The following is a 15,197-nucleotide window of genomic DNA, read 5'->3' on the forward strand; positions in this document are numbered from 1 at the left end:
ACCTCTGTAGTTGTTTCACATCTGTCATGGATTATTATGAACTCCATCCCACAATGACGTTGCTTTTCTGAAGTCTTTAGCATTTTTTCCATTCACCTAATCCTGATTAATTTGTTTTCTGGTTCAAGAGTATCTTGCTTGCTTACTCCCTTGCCTCTTATACTCCTTCCGGTAAACTTCCTGCTGACCAAAATGGCTTTAAATATTTTTGCATACCTAGGCTTAAACCAATATGGAATGGGATAATTTTTCAATATATCTAAAACGTGTATCCTGAAAAATTATGCTTTGTTCACTCTTTTTACAACTATTCACATTGAATATAAGGCAGGAAATGGAAGCTTTTGATGAAGCCTATAGACATTCTTGTCGTCGGTTCATCAAACTCATAGAAAATTAACACAAAGGTGGCAGTGGGAACGCCTCCCGCCTTAACACTGTCTCTCCCCACCCCCACCCCAGCTACATCACGTGGGCACCAGTCGTTCACCCCAGGGGACTAACTCTGTGATCATAGAGCTGGCTCAATACCGGGGTAGAGTGGACCGGAAGTTGTTTTTTCGCCCCCAGCCCAGGGGCTGGACTGGGTCTCCGCAGATTCGGCTCGGTTCCGGTAGCTGTCACACTCTCTCTTTGGTCCGCAGGATTTGACAGCCCTGGGGCGGGCTCGCCCCCATACCGGGCTCACTTTAACACCAACCTGCAGGAAACCGAGTGAATTCCTCGGTCTCCTAGCAACGAGGGTCGGGCTGAGGGAGCGGCGGCGGCGCCCAAATCACTCTGGCGCTAGCCGGAACCCAGAGCCAGACCCAAACGGGAGCCGAAAACCAGAGCGTGGAAGAATAAGCAGGAAATGGCGGACGAGGCCTTGTTTTTGCTTCTCCATAACGAGATGGTGTCAGGAGTGTACAAGTCCGCGGAGCAGGGGGAGGTGGTGAGTGTTGCCACAGGCCCTTGAGGTCCTTGAGGTCCTTTTGCGGTGACACTGTTTCCCCTCAGTTCTTTCCTTCAGCCCCTGTCCCGTCGCCACCCAAGCCTTCCGAGTTGTAGACAAGGTGGTCTATCTGCAGGTTTCCGAAGCCCTAGAACCTGTGAGCTGTTTTCGGTCTTTCATCCTCTTTTTTTCGCATCTTCTACTGTTTGATACTTTTTTGTCTATTTCCATACCTGTGTCCTGCAGGCCGCAGATTTTCTTTTAGTGTTGTCTCTACCATGATTTACGGCAGGGTTAACTGCACAGCCGATTTTGGCACCCCAGCTTAGTAATTCTGCCATTTCCAGCATTTCTGAGTGGTCCACTGGGCAGACCTGTCCCAGCTTGAGAATCCTGTACCTCCCTCCTTACCCCTGACCCTCCGTACCACTCCATGCAGCCCGAAGATAGAAGCCTAATGAGGTTTGAGGTCAAAGCGAAGTTTGCAGGCTTTCCTATAATTAGGAAACAAATTAATTAAAAAATATTTAATGCCCATTATGTTAGAGTCGGTTTTCTAGGTGCTGGGGATATAGTAATGAAAGAAACAATGGCCCCAATCCTTGTGGAGGTTACTTCTAATATATGGGAACCCTCATTGATTTATTCAGAATATACTTACTCAGTGTGTATTGTGGGCCTGGCACTGCTAAATGAATAAGATAAAACCCCTGCCTCACAGTGGTTGGGGAATAGGGGGTTCAATGAAGGTACTGGGTGGTAATTAGGTATAGAATTACAGAGTTATAACAGACTTTATAAATGAGGTAGTCCAAAGTCATGCTCAAGTCAGAAGCCCTTTCTATAATGCTATTAATAAAGAGGGGTGGAAAGGGGGGGTAGGAAAAGCATCCTAGGCAAAAGTAAAAGTTACATGAAGGAGTGTGAAGTATTTAAATACTCATTGTGACTAGATTGAGTGGTGGAGAGTGAGACGTATTGAGAGCTAGAATTCTTGTATAATTAAAGAATTTGGACCTTTTTAGTGGAAAATTTAAAGGATTTTTAAGAAGGGGAATGACGTGGCCCATTTATGTGTTAGAAAGAGGGGCTGGCTGGAGAGGGAAGATCCTTGTAGTGAGAAGATCATGTATTGCAGGCACCCAGGCAGGAGATGATGAAGATCTGAGTTAAGAAGGGATAGAGAGAAGTGGAGCTAACAAGTTTGTGAGAAAGCAGGTGGAATGTCTAGGACTTATTTAGGTATAGGAGTGAGAGTTGAAAATTATCCCCAGGTTTTTAGATTGAGCAGCTAGGTTGATTGGAAAGGAATAAAGGAGAAGAAAGAGATGAAGATAACGAATTATTTTTGGACAGGTTGAAATTTTGATATGCCTGTAGGATATCCAGAAAAAGGAACTGCCAGATTATAAACTACAAGAAGGATAGTGTCTTAGTCCATTCTGGCTGCTGTAAAAAAAAAAATCACAGATCGAGTGGTTTATAAACAACAGATTTCTTTCTGGAGGCTGGGAAGTTGAAGATCAAGGTCCCAGCAGAATGCCTGTCTGGTGAAGGCCTGCTCCTGGTTTATAAATGGATATCTTTTGGCTATGCCTTCACGTGGTAGAAGGGGGCTAGCTAACTCTCTGGGGTTTGTTTTATAAGGGCACTAATCTCACCTCCCAAGGGTCCCACCTCCTAATACTATTACATTGGAGGTTAGGATTTCAACATATAGATTTGGGGGGGACACAAACATTCTTTCTATGACAGATAGGCATGATGCATTAGGAGATATCGTTAGGAAGACTTCAGGACGAGTACTGGAAAAGAAGCAAGTTCTATTATCAGATCCATCTGTAATAGAGATTTTTTCTAAGTTAAATATTTTTTATTTTATCATCAACAACCAATAGATATTAATGTTTAGCATCTGTGCTAAGTGCTGAGTTGCAGACGTTTGCTGTTTGTGCAAAGCTAGCCTTCGTTTTCCCCAAAGAATAATTAGTAGCACACCCCTTTTACTCTTTATCATACTGTCCCTGTCCCCCCCACCCCCAACATGTGCAATTAGTTCTCTTCATTTTCCCTCTCTTTCAGCTCTTGCCCAGGAAAATAATCTTTTTTTAAAAATCCTTTTTTCCTAATGTATTAACCCAAAAGAAAACAAAACAGAGCTTTTGTAATTATGACTGAAAAGTTTTCAATCATTTAAACCAGCGATTTTCAACTGGTGTGCCACAAGAATTTGTTTTAAAAAATATATCTTTATTGATTTCAGAGAGAGGAAAGGAGGGGGGAGAGAGAGACAGAAACATCAATGATGAGAGAGTCATTGATCAAGCCCACAACCCGGGGCCCTGATCAGGAATCGAACCCCAATCGCCTAGATCCCAGGTTGACGCTCAACCACTGAGCCACGCCCTGCCAGGCTGCCACAAGAATTTTTAAAACATGCAATATCTGACTAATTTAGTCAGGGGCGTTGACTTCTTTTCCCTTAGATTGTCAAAGAAAAAAATCACAATAGCCCTATCTGATTTTGCTCAGTGGTTGGAGCGTTGGCCCACTGATCGATGGGTCCTCTGTTTGATTCCAGCCAAGGGGGTATACCTTGGTTACAGGCTCAATCCTGTGCCTGGTCAGGGTGTGTGTGGGAGGCAACTAATCGAAAAAAAATAAAAATGACAACAGCTAACAACACAATAGCTATTTGGTGTGAATAAATCAAAATTATACCTACTTTTTTGTCAAGTTGTCAAAAAATATATTTTTGGTGTGCACAGAATTTTAGTAGTTTATGTGTGCCATGAAATGAAAAAGGTTGAAATCACTGATTTAAAATAATAATAACTTTCCCTATTATAATTTGTTTATGGTGGGGGGAAAATGTAAAGTGCATATAAACAAAGTGATTTTTTAAGTTATGTGGCAGTCTTGATTAGAATCCATATTGGAATCAGGGTGTAAGAGGGTTCATTGTGTTAACGTCTCTACTTTGTGCTTCACATTTTTTCATAATAAAAAAATGTAAAAGACAGACATATAATCCTGTCATCCAGAAATGGTTTTTATATATCTTTTTAAACATAAAGTCTTAAGTTTTGATATGAAATAAAGGAACCAGTGTTCTCATCCTCCAGGTCATTGATTTTCAAACTATGTTAAAGAGGAATTAAATCTCTAACAACTGATTAATTGGGTATTTACCAATTTATGGGGAATAGGTTTTTTAGAAAAGTTAATGGATAAAATATTTTCAGGTTTCATTTTCTTAAAATTTGGTGCCTAGTGATGGGTACTCACACATGCCAAAGGGAATGAATAAGTAGTAACATCAGAAGGTATTTACTAGGGCTTATTTTAAAAGCTCATGTGTTCATAGTTAGTCTTTGAGAATGTCTACATATATAAGCATATTTGCTGCTAACCATTATGTTCCTGGGTGATTCTACAAAGAGTAGGTTGTTCTACAAAGAGCATCATGACTTACAGGTACTCATTCCACCTGAGCATGTTTGGGGATGTGTGGAGAATAACAGAAAAACCAACGATAGTGATATGTACAATAACAAATGTATGTACAGTGTTATGGGAACATAAAGAGTATCAGGGAAGGTTTCTGGGAAGATGTAATACTTGAGCTGAATTTAATGTATGTGCAGTTTAGGGAACAGCTTTTACAAAGGCATGGAGGCAGAAGAAAGTATGGAACTCTGGAGTTGCTGCAGAAATTTCAGTGTGGTAGAAGGAAGGATGTTTGTGGATATGTGGCTGTTAGTGATTCTGGTTAACGAGCCAGGGATGATTTTTCTTAAAATTATTATTGATTGATTGATTTGTAGAGTGGGGGGGGGGGGAGGGAAGGAAGTAGACAGGGAGGGAAAGAGAGAAAGAGAAAGAAAAAGAAACATCAATTTGTTGGTCCACTTATTTATGCATTCGTTGGTTGATTTTTTTTTTTTTAATATATCTTTATTGATTTCAGACAGAGGAAAGGAGAGGGAGAGAGAGAGAGAAACATCAATGATGAGAGAGTCATTGATCAGCTGCAGCCCGCAACCTGCAACCCGGGCATGTGCCCTGACTGGGAATCGAACCCCGATCACCTGGATCCTAGTTTGACGCTCTACTGCTGAGCCACGCCCGGCTGGGTGGTTGATTCTTATATATGCCCCGATCAGGGATCTAACCAACAACCTTGGTGTATCTGGACAATGCTCTAACCAACTGAACTACCCAGCTAGGGCTAGCTAGGGATCATTTAAGGAAAGGCACGTAATGCCATGCTAAGGAGTTTGGACCTTTATTTTGAAGAAAGGGGAGGGAATGCGGAGAGATCCAGTAGAGAAATAACATGATTTGCTTTTTAGAAAGTCTATACCAGAAATACAGAAAGTAAATCAAAAGAAGAAAAAAGTAGAGACAAGGAGATCAGTCGGAAGGCTCTTACTGAAAACCAGGAGAGAAATGATAAGGGCTAACTTAAGCAGTAAGGATGGAGAGAGATGTATTTTGGAAAACACATAGAATTAGGCTCCACAGGACTGGGCCACAGTGTGTATGGAGAGGTTGAGAGCAAAGAGGTAACAAAAATGGAAGGTAGGGCCCGGCCAGGCGCGGCTCAGCCGTTGAGCATCCACCTAGGATCCAGGCAGCAGGGTTTAATTCCCGGTCAGGGCACATGCCCGGGTTGCGGGCTCCATCCCCAGTCGGGGGAGGCAGCTGATCAATGACTCTTTCATCACTGATGTTTTTCTCTCTCTCTCCCTCTCCTTTCCTCTCTCTGAAATCAATAAAGAAGGTATATTAAAAAAAAAAAAAAAAGGAAGTTAGGGAATTCTGGAGGAAGGGTAGGCTGAAGATGCCCCCTAGAAATACAGATTTAGTAGTCACAGCCTCATAATTGGAGTACATGGTTTCTTAGAATAAAGTTCAGCAAATAATGAGACCTCTGGTGTACTTCTTAGTGAGAGGCAAATAGGCATCAGAATATATAAAAATTCCTTCCCTCTTGGAGCTGTATTCTAGCAGAGGGTGGGGATGGAGGGACATGGCAATATAAACTTAGTAAAATGTGTATATATAGTACATTAAATAGAGAAAGAAGTTCTTTGGAGACAGCTTAAGCAGGGAAGTGGGATAAGGCATCAGAATCACTTTTAGAGGGCTGCTTAAAACGGATTACTGTTCCCACACATGCAGTTTCTGATTCAGTAAATTAGGGGTGGGATTACTGAGTGTGTCATTTTTATAGGTTTCTATGTGATGCCAGTGTTGCTGGTCTTGAAAAATCATATTTTGAAAATCATTAGGATAGAGAGTTGCTGAAGGGGAATAATGTTGCAATTTTAAAGAAATGGTTAAAATGGGTTTCAGTTGAGATGGTGACGTGAGCGAAGACTTAAAGTGAGGGGGTGGGTTTTTGTGAATATCTGGAGGAACAGCTGCCTATACAAGAGCCCTGAGATAGGAGCATGTCTGGCATGTTTAAAGACAGCAAGGAGACCAGTGCAGCTGTAGCAGAGTGAGTGGAGAAGAGTAGTAGGTTGAGGTCCAAGAAGTACATGGGTCTGGATTGTATAGGTCTTTGTAGGTCATCCAGAGGATCTGGGCAGTCTTCACCACAGGGATAGTATTTAAAGCCTTAAGACTGGATGAACTTGTCAAAGGAAGAGCAAAGCAATTGCATGAGTCCAAGTATAGGATGGGGTCATCAACTTAAACACACTGAGAACTAGAAAGCCTGGATAACTCTTAAGAGATATTTTGAAGCAAGGAACAATAGAACTTAGTGACAGCACAAAGTGAATGACTGACAGAAAAAGTCAAAGGTGATACCAAGTTTTGTTTTTGTTTTTAGAGAATTTTATGAGTTTATTTGAGCCAAAACTGAGGACAGTTGCCATGAGCAAGATCTCAAATGTTCCTCATACCAAGTTTTCTAACTGAGAAGAGGAAATGTTAAAAATGTAAAAAAAAAAAAAAGGCGGGGGGGAGCAATTAGGAAGAGGCTTCGGCATTTCTGAAAATAATAAGCAACAGTTCCCTATTTATCTTACTGCCTTATGAAAATGATTAGTACTAAGAAAATTCACTTTTTCTTGTAATGTTTCAATGAAGAAAGTATAAATGTTTACATTAATTTTTTTTAGCCAACATTTTAAAACAATTTTGAATACCAACATTCTGGCATTCTGAAAGTATTCAAAGCAATTATCTTTTAAAATAGGAAAACGGACGCTGTATTACTAAGCTGGAAAACATGGGGTTTCGAGTGGGACAAGGATTGATAGAAAGGTGAGCAGTCTGGATTTGAAAATTTTCTTCCAGGTAGGTTATGAACAAAGATGATCCGTTTGAAAAGATTGCATAAAATTTAGATACTTTAATTTTAATTTTTCTCTGTTCTTTAATTCACAAATTGAAATTTCTTTTTAGGTCTTATGTTATTTTAACTCAGTTCAACTTTTATGTTTTAATATTTGAAGAAAATATATATTTTATATATTTTAGACTTGTTTTCCTTGAAAACTTTGGTGTACTGAAACCTCTATCTAAAATCTTGTTGCATTTCCTACTTAAGGCCCATAGGGTGTTTTTTTTAACCTAAATGTAATTTTGTTTAAATGAATAGGGATGGAAATGCCTTAGAGTATATGTTTATGCATGCAATCATCTTCCAATGTATAGAACAATTTTTTTTTTTTATTCCTTCCTCACTATGTGAATAGTTGAACTTTGTTTTATATAACAATACCATGATCATCCTCAGCTTTTTTTGATGTGCTAGAATGAATTATACCTAAAACTGCAACTTACTATTAGACTCTACTGTTAGACCAATTTTAGTCCCATAATTGAATTAAAGAATGTGAATCCATTGAGATGGGGTCTACTTTTCTTGATGCTTATCACTTATGACTGTCAATGTTCAGTTGGAAATTAGTTAACAATTTGCCCCTCCTACGTTCTTTGGAGGAAAAATACTATATTACTTCTAGTTGATCTTTTTAGGTTTACAAAAGATACTGCAAGGTTCAAGGATGAATTAGATATCATGAAGTTCATTTGTAAAGATTTCTGGACTACGGTATTCAAGAAACAAATCGACAATCTCAGGACAAATCATCAGGTATTTCGATAAAGCCTATTTTTAAGTCCTTTAACTTAATATAAATATCCTATTTTAGTGATTTACTTATTTAAAATTTAAAATAATTTCTAGTCAACTTTAGAATGTTTCTCTTACATGTATTTAATAAGTTATATTCTCTAATAGGATATAGTGAATAAAGACAAAGGGATAGCAGTTTCTTTCCCCCAGTTAAATAAGTTATTTTAAGATTTAAAAAGTAGCAATGTCAGAATGATAAAGGTTTTAGGATTGGGTTCCTTAGTTATTATTACTTAGTGGTAATATGAAGCAGAACTACAAATATATCACATTTATGTTTTTAGAGTAATTTCTGAAGTCTAATTTATAGAGCATATTTAACTCTTAAATATGTCTTTATTATTTAGTTGCTGTCATATTTTCTATTAAAATATTTTGTTAATATAAAATTAATAGACTGCATGGAAAATGGTGCATTTAAAATCCACTTGAGGAAGTATTTAGAGTGGATCTGACCTTTTGATTAAGTATAAAAAATGAAAAGAATACCTAGTAGCTATCCATAGTATTTATTTTTTCATATAACAATATCAACCTGAGTATGGAAGTACTTGAAATACTATGGGAAAAAGTGATTGATTATTGCCTTCATAGATATGAGTTAATAATGTATAGCTGCTAATTTCATCTGGACAAGTAGATTTCTGATTCTTTTGCACTAGGCTGTGAGTTAAGGATAGAGACTGTCTTACGCATCTTTGAATCTTCAGTATCTAAAAGCATTCAGCAAACGTTAGTCTTATAAAACGCTGAACAACTCTGCCTGGCCAGTGTGGCTAAGGGATCTCCATGAACCAGGAGATCACCATTCAGTTTCCAGTCAGAGCACCTGCCCAGGATTTGGGCTTGATCCCCAGTAGGGGGCGTGCAGGAGGCAGCCAATCAATGACTCTCATTGATGTTTCTATCACTCTCTCTCCTTTCCTCTCTCTGAAATCAATAAAAACATATTTAAAAAAATAAAATACTGAACAACTCTTGAGCTTGAACATTGCAAAACTCCTTCACTTAAAGTAAATTTGAGGCCCTGGCTGGGTAGTTCAGTTGGTTAGAACGTCATCCCTACACACCAAGGTTGCAGGTTCAATTTGGAGTCAGGGCACATACAAAAACCAACTAATGAATGCATAAATAAGTGGAATAACAAATCTCTCTCTCAAATCTCTCTGTCTCTCAAGTCAATCAACAAAGAAAGAAAAAAATTTTACCAATAGAAAGGAGTTTTAATAACTTAGAAAATTATTTAATAACTTAAATAATTTTGAAGTAATTTTTAAGGACTGCCAACTACACTGACTTTGGATGTGTTTTCTGTTTTTGGAACAGGGCATCTATGTACTTCAGGACAACAAATTCCGTCTGCTTACTCAGATGTCTGCAGGAAAACAGTACTTAGAACATGCATCTAAGGTATTTAATGGAATAGAAGTTTGAGGTTTTTTATTATGAAAAGAGTAGAACCATAGGGAAACGTACAGTGCCAATCACAACAGACTTTGGAATTTAAAGTAGGTTTTACCATATTACTTTTTTGTTTAAACACTTTTCTTTGAAATAGAAGACAGGTGTTCATCATATTAAAATAATTTATATTAAATTGTAGCAAAGTATGCTTATAATGACCAATTAAAGAAACACTATAACTGAATGCCAATGGAATGGATATTATTGGTAGATTTTTTAATATAGCACAGATATGTCAGAAAAGATACTCAAGCTTATTAGCTGTGCAAAATTGACCTCAGAGTTTATATTTACAATCTCCTTTAATAGATTAAATAAATTGTCTTAAACATAGTTAACAGTGTTTCTAAGAATACATGTTTTTTGTTAAGTATATCTGTTTCTGGGTTTTGTGTAGTTTTTGTTTTTCAGTCTCACGTAGGGATCAATTAATAAGCAGATATATATATTAAAGAAAGATGATAGGTTTTAGTGTAAGGGTTCCTGTGAAGTGATTAAAATATCTGGGACTGTCTAAGTTGCTATTTATCTGTAAAAATTTGTCCATACTTAAATCATCTAACACAAAGGCAGTATAGGTATAGTGGAAAGAACATGGACTTGAGACCAACTAAATCTAGATTTAAGCTAAGCGCCACAACTTACAGGTTTGTGACATTGGGTAAGTTACATAACCCCTCTCAACCTTAGTTTCCTCATTAATAAAACTGGTTATAATAATTTATATATTATAAAGTCTCTAAGCTTTCTTCCAGTTCAGAATTTCATGACTCTTAATTGCTTTTATCAGTACTCATTTATGTTTATTATAAAATAATATTCTATATTATTCATATATGTATAGTATTGTTGAATAGCATACAATGCAGAAATGTAAATAATAAAAAATTCCTTAGATTATTACTTTTTTAGTTCCCATTCTTGCCCTGGCTTTCTCTGCTGTAGCTCAGTCCCTTGTTTCTATATGACAAGGTTTCTCAATGTAGACACTAATATTTTGAACTGGATAATATTTTGTTGAGAACAAATCAAGATTTTTGGTTGTAGAAAGCAGAAACCAACTCTGATTGACTGGAATAACATAAGCTCACAGAATTGATGGAAAGGCTCACAAAACAGGCAAGAATCATGGGAAGTTTAAAGCAGCCAGAAAGACAGCCCCCAATCATTCCACTGGGAGGGTCTGATTAGAATTCTTCAGGCAGAACTGACATTAGACACAAGCCACCTTTGTTGCCTCTAGGACTAATTCTAACCTGTTTCCAGCTTGATTTTGTCACTCATTCCAGATTCAGAGTCCTGGACTGGAACACATAATTTGCAGAGCTTGTCACGTGTCATGACTTAGTTGCAAAGAGCTGGGAAATCTTCTAACAATCCAAATTTTCAGTAATTTGAAAAGTTCTTCCACAACACCTTCTTAAAACAGAAATAACTTAATAATAGTAAGACTTAACTAAATGTCATACTTATCCATAGATTTTTCTTAGAAAATCCTTAATATTCTTTACACTTCTTGTTCCTTTTAGTATTTAGCATTTACATGTGGCTTAATCAGAGGTGGCTTATCAAACTTGGGGATAAAAAGTATTGTAACAGCTGAAGTGTCTTCAATGCCTGCATGTAAGTTGAAATCACATTTTTTACAAATTTTTTAGTTACTGTTTTTCAGGGCTGGTGGTTTTTTGTTTATTTTATTTTTGTTTTTGTTAATTTGGAGAAAATTTAAAATGCTAAAACCGTTTATTTTACTTCGACCAATTTTAACATTTAATGTAGTAATATGTAGCATACTTACATTCAGATTCCGTGATTTTTGAATTCATAATGGACATTGATTTAAGAAAATGTGCTAAAGAAACCCAAGTTTATTAGACAACTTAAGGGGTGATTGTTAACTTTTATATATATATATGTTTTTATTGATTTGACAGAGAGGAAGGGAGAGGGAGAGAGAAGGATCCATGAGAGAAATATTAATTGGCTGCCTCCTGCACCCCCCCCATTGGGGATCAAGCCTGCAACCCCGGCACGTGCCCTGATCAGGAATAGAACTGGCAGCCTCTCGTTGCCTGGGAAGAAGCTCAACCAACTTAGCACACCAGCCAGGGCAATTCTTAACTTTTAAAGGAAAATTTTCTGTTGTATTCTTTTCAGATAGAAAATTTTCCTATAGCATTGAAAAACATTTTTAAAGTTTTCTAGACTATATTTATTATATACAGCTAAATAAAACCAACTGGTCTTTTTTTTTTAAATATCTTTATTGATTTCAGAGAGAGGGAGGGAGAGAGAGAGTTGAAACATCAGTGATGAGAGAGTCATCATTGATTGGCTGCCTCCTGCATGCCCTCAGCTGGGGATCGAGCCTGCAACCTGGGCATGTGCCCTGACCTGGAATAGAACGGTGATCTCCTGGATCCTAGATCTATGCTCAACCACTGAGCCATGCCTGGCCGGGCTGGTCTTTTTTTTTTGAGATTTTTTTTTTTTAGGTTTTTTTTTATTGTTGAAAGTATTACAGATGTTCCCCTTCCCCTCTCCCCCCATGTGACTAGTCTTTTATCACTAAACTCCTTTCCAAAGATCTTTTCACTAAGAGATACCAACCAAGAATAAAATTGACTTGAGCTTCAATGTATTTCTTTTCTGTTTATAATGATAATTAACAGTGAAATACCCAAAATGTACAAATTACGAAGAGAAACAAAGGCACTTATTCATCAGTCAGTTAATCATCTCATAAAAATGGAATTAACTTTATTGAATATTGTGAAAAATGTGGAAAGTCTGACATAGCAAATTTCTTGATTAAAACTATTTTCTAAGTAGAGCAGAAAACTGACATTTAGACTTGCTTTCCTTGTTCCTAAAATCAAAAGGATTTTTCGTGTTTTCTTTTTTAGGTAAATTTCAGGTGATGATACAGAAGTTGTAGAACATACTGAAATGCAAGACTGCCGCAGTGTAAAGAGTTAAATTATTCATGTATAAAGTATTTCAAGTAGCAATGACTTAATTACATTGTTGGACATTTGTGTTGATATAAGCTATGTGCTAACTTGTATAATAATGAAAGATGTACTCTTAAGCAGGACTGAGGTTGTATTTTATCAATTTAACATAGACCAAATTAAAGCAGATAGAGGCATTCTACTGTAACATGCACTTTACTGAAACTATTTGGAATGAAAAAAAATCCTGATTTCAAATAAACACCAAGGATCCTTGTTTTAACATTTCTACTTGCTTAGTGATATATATTTAACCACAGATGGAGAAGCAAAACTCAGGGTTTGAAAAATTAGCATAAAGAAAATATGCACCAGCCAGAATCATTTGTGTAACAATGAACAAATTTTGATTGCTTTATGAATTTGTTTTGGTTATTAAAAAAAACAAACAGCATACTAAATTAGACTTAATTTTTATTTTATTGCTTATAATTTACTTCTATTAAGAATTTTTATGCCTGTATAAGGATTTCATTATATACAGTATATATGTGTGTGAGATATGTCATATCAGACTGCCTAAATTTGCTCAAAAACATAATTTCACTTTAATAGAATTCAGTCCTGGAGAGATCCATTAATGTAATAAAAGTGAAATATAGATTAGTTTAAATGTGAATTCATTGACTCCAGGACCAAAGAATATTAGGTATATTAGGAAGGAATTTTTATACTTCTGTTACAGTTTCAACTTTCAGTTTTTCTCTCCTTGCACGGAAGTGCTGGTGAGGTGTCTTGCCTCTTTATCTTTTTTTTTTTTTTTAAGGCAGACCACTCTAGATTGGTAGGTGGCAGTTTTTTATTTTATTTATTTACTTTTAAATATGTTTTTATTGATTTCTGAGAGAGGAAGACAGAGATAGAAGCATCAATGACGAGAGTCATTAATTGGCTGTCTCCTGCATGCCCCCTACTGGGGATTGAGAGCACAACCCGGGCATGTGCCCTAATCAGGAATTGAACCGTGACCTCCTGATTCATAGGTCAATGCTCAACCACGAAGCCACGCCAACAGGGCTTATTTTATTTATTGATTTTAGAGAGAAATATCGATTTGCTGTTCCTCTTATTTATGCACCCATTGGTTGATTCTTTTTTTAAATCTTTTATTATTATTTATTTTTTAAATTTATCTTTATTGTTTCAAGTATTACAGGTGTCCCATTTTTCCCCCCCAAATGACCCCTTCCCTCAAATGACCCCTTCCACCTCACTCCCACCCCCTCCCAGGCCTTCACCGTTATTGCCTGTGTCCATGGGTTATACATATATGTATATAACTTCTTTGGTTAATCTCTTCCCAACCTCCACCCTCCTTCCCTCTTTCCTCTGAACTATGATCATCTGTTGCATGTGTCAATGTCTCCGGATCTATTTAGTTTGTCAGATTCTCTTGTTCATTAGCTGCTTCTTAAAGAAGACCCTTCAACATTTCCTGTAATGCTGGTCTGGTGGTGATGAACTCCTTTAGCTTTTCCTTGTCTGAGAAGCTCTTTATCTACCTTCAGTTCTAAATGATAGCTTTGCTGGGTAGAGCAATCTTGGTTGTAGTTCCATGTTTCTCATCAGTTTGAATATTTCTGCCACTCTCTCTGGCCTGCAAAGTTTCTGTTGAGAAATCAGCTGACAGTCATATGGGTGCTCCCTTGTAGGTAACTAACTGCTTTTCTCTTGCTGCTTTTAAGATTCTTTCTTTGTCCTTAACCTTTGGCATTTTAATTATGATGTATCTTGGTGTGGGCCTCTTTGGGTTCCTCTTGTTTGGGACCCTCTGTGCTTCCTGGGCTTGTAAGTCTATTTCTTTCACAGGTAGGGGAAGTTTTCTGTAATTATTTTTTCAAATAGGTTTTCAATTTCTCGCTCTCTTTCTTCTCCTTCTGGACCCCAGTAATACGAATGTTGGGCCTCTTGAAGTTGTCCCAGAGGCTTCTTATACCATCTCAATATTTTTGGATTCTTTTCTCTTATTGCTCTTCTGGTTGGGTGTTTTTTGTTTCCTCATATTCCAAATTGCTGATTGATTCTCAGCATCCCCTACTCTACTGTTGATTCCCTGTAAATTATTCTTCATTTCAGGTCATGTAGCCTTCATTTCAAATTGGTACTTTATGATGTCATCGATTTTCTCAGTTACTTTCGTAAAAGTCTTACTAATATGGCTGAGCATCCTTATAAACAAAATTCTGAACTCTGTATATGTTAGCTTGCTTGGATCTATTTATTTAGTTCCTCTTCCAGAGATTTCTTCTGTTCTTTCTTTTGTGACATGTTTCTTTGCCTCCACATTTTGGCTGTTTCCAGGTGTTCGTTTCTATGTATTAGGTAGAGCTGCTATGTCTCCTGGAATTTGTAGAGTGGCTTTGTGTAGTAGGTGTCCTGACGGATCCAGTGGCTCAGCCTCCCCAATCACCTGAGCTAGGCCTTCTAGGTGCTCCCATGTGGGCTGTGTGTGCACTGTCTGTTGTAATACTGTTGTGGTTGCTGTTGGCGTCACTGGGAGGAATTGACCCCCAGACCAATCAGCTGTGAGGACCAGCTGCAACTTTAGCCAAAGAGCTGATGTGCTGGAGACACCTCTGTGGAGCAGGATTTATTTCAGTGGAGCTTTGGTGTTCACTAAGTGCAC

At 37.4% G+C, this 15,197-nt stretch overlaps 1 protein-coding gene across 1 annotated transcript; it reads left to right on the top strand.

Moving 5' to 3' along the window:
• Positions 1 to 590: 590 nt before the first annotated feature.
• Positions 591 to 12,972, top strand: TRAPPC6B (trafficking protein particle complex subunit 6B). The gene is made up of 6 exons (XM_016209793.2): positions 591 to 934; positions 7,149 to 7,216; positions 7,934 to 8,051; positions 9,420 to 9,503; positions 11,087 to 11,180; positions 12,464 to 12,972. Exons 1-6 carry the CDS (start codon positions 854 to 856, stop codon positions 12,493 to 12,495), a joined length of 477 nt encoding a protein of 158 aa, XP_016065279.1. The 5' UTR covers positions 591 to 853; the 3' UTR covers positions 12,496 to 12,972.
• The last annotated feature ends 2,225 nt before the right edge of the window (positions 12,973 to 15,197 follow it).

The sequence above is a fragment of the Miniopterus natalensis genome, chromosome 1, assembly GCF_054644295.1.
Source record: "Miniopterus natalensis isolate mMinNat1 chromosome 1, mMinNat1.hap1, whole genome shotgun sequence".
Classification (NCBI taxonomy): Eukaryota; Metazoa; Chordata; class Mammalia; order Chiroptera; family Miniopteridae; genus Miniopterus; species Miniopterus natalensis.

What these genes read in the sequence shown, in the direction of transcription:
- TRAPPC6B (XM_016209793.2), top strand. Translation starts at nt 854, where the DNA reads ATGGCGGACGAGGCCTTGTTTTTGCTTCTCCATAACGAGATGGTGTCA. An exon ending in CCGCGGAGCAGGGGGAGGTG is followed by an intron (nt 935 to 7,148) that starts GTGAGTGTTGCC and finishes CTTTTAAAATAG; the next exon opens with GAAAACGGACGCTGTATTAC. An exon ending in GGACAAGGATTGATAGAAAG is followed by an intron (nt 7,217 to 7,933) that starts GTGAGCAGTCTG and finishes TGATCTTTTTAG; the next exon opens with GTTTACAAAAGATACTGCAA.